This window comes from Habropoda laboriosa, unplaced genomic scaffold (genome assembly GCF_001263275.1).
Source record: "Habropoda laboriosa isolate 0110345459 unplaced genomic scaffold, ASM126327v1 scaffold111, whole genome shotgun sequence".
In the NCBI taxonomy this organism is placed as follows: domain Eukaryota; kingdom Metazoa; phylum Arthropoda; class Insecta; order Hymenoptera; family Apidae; genus Habropoda; species Habropoda laboriosa.
The window spans coordinates 1,062,810-1,063,540 of NW_017100293.1; the positions used below are offsets into that span (position 1 = coordinate 1,062,810).

The following is a 731-nucleotide window of genomic DNA, read 5'->3' on the forward strand; positions in this document are numbered from 1 at the left end:
GCGACAAGCTTCTTTCTCGTCCTGTCAGCAATCTTCCTTCGCCTTGTTGATCCGCGACACGAAAAAAGTCTTAACACGGTGTTCGTTTGCCGAGCTATCAGAATACGTCGGAATGTTCGTGACTACTTTGCACGTCTTTCTGTGCAGATTCCAGGCGAAAGGCATGGATATCGGCGTGGCAGATGAGTCTCTGAATGGAATCCCTTACGAAGAGTCGAGCGAGAGCGAGGAAGAGGAGGAAGTGGAGGAAACGGAGGGTGAGGAACCAAGAAACATTTAATTCGAATCTAGATTCCGCGTAGCGGATGTTTCGAGCTCTCTTCCCCCTCTGTTGTCCCTTTGTACTCTTTTCCGCGAACTTTCGTGCTGCACGAGGAAAGCACTCGCGCGATTCAAAGCTGCGGAATAATTCAGCGCTGTTGCTGCTTTTTTTTCTTTCTCGTAGCAGCAACGAAAGAATTCAATTCGATCGTCGAACTGTTGCGAACGATCAGCTTTTTTTCTTTTTTTAGATGTACTTTTGAAAGGTAGAGAGAGCTTTGTTTCTTACAGAAACCTCTCCTTTGATCGATGTGCCACGTATATAGAGCGAAAGCTCGATGGGAGAACTTTTTCATTAAAAGTTCCGCCGATTTCAAGTGTCATTTTGCCCTTTCAGACGTGGACCCGGAGATCGTGAAGGCGAAACAGGCGGCGAGGGAGCACCCCATCAGCTTCTCGAAAATGTACGA

At 47.5% G+C, this 731-nt stretch overlaps 1 protein-coding gene across 1 annotated transcript in view; it reads left to right on the forward strand.

The window, feature by feature from the left end:
• The window catches only part of LOC108573827, a 102,430-nt gene that overhangs the window by 89,155 nt on the left and 12,544 nt on the right, over positions 1-731 (forward strand). Inside the window, 2 exon segments of the mRNA XM_017936304.1 lie at positions 148-257; positions 659-725. Of these exon segments, the coding sequence (XP_017791793.1) occupies positions 148-257; positions 659-725 (177 nt within the window).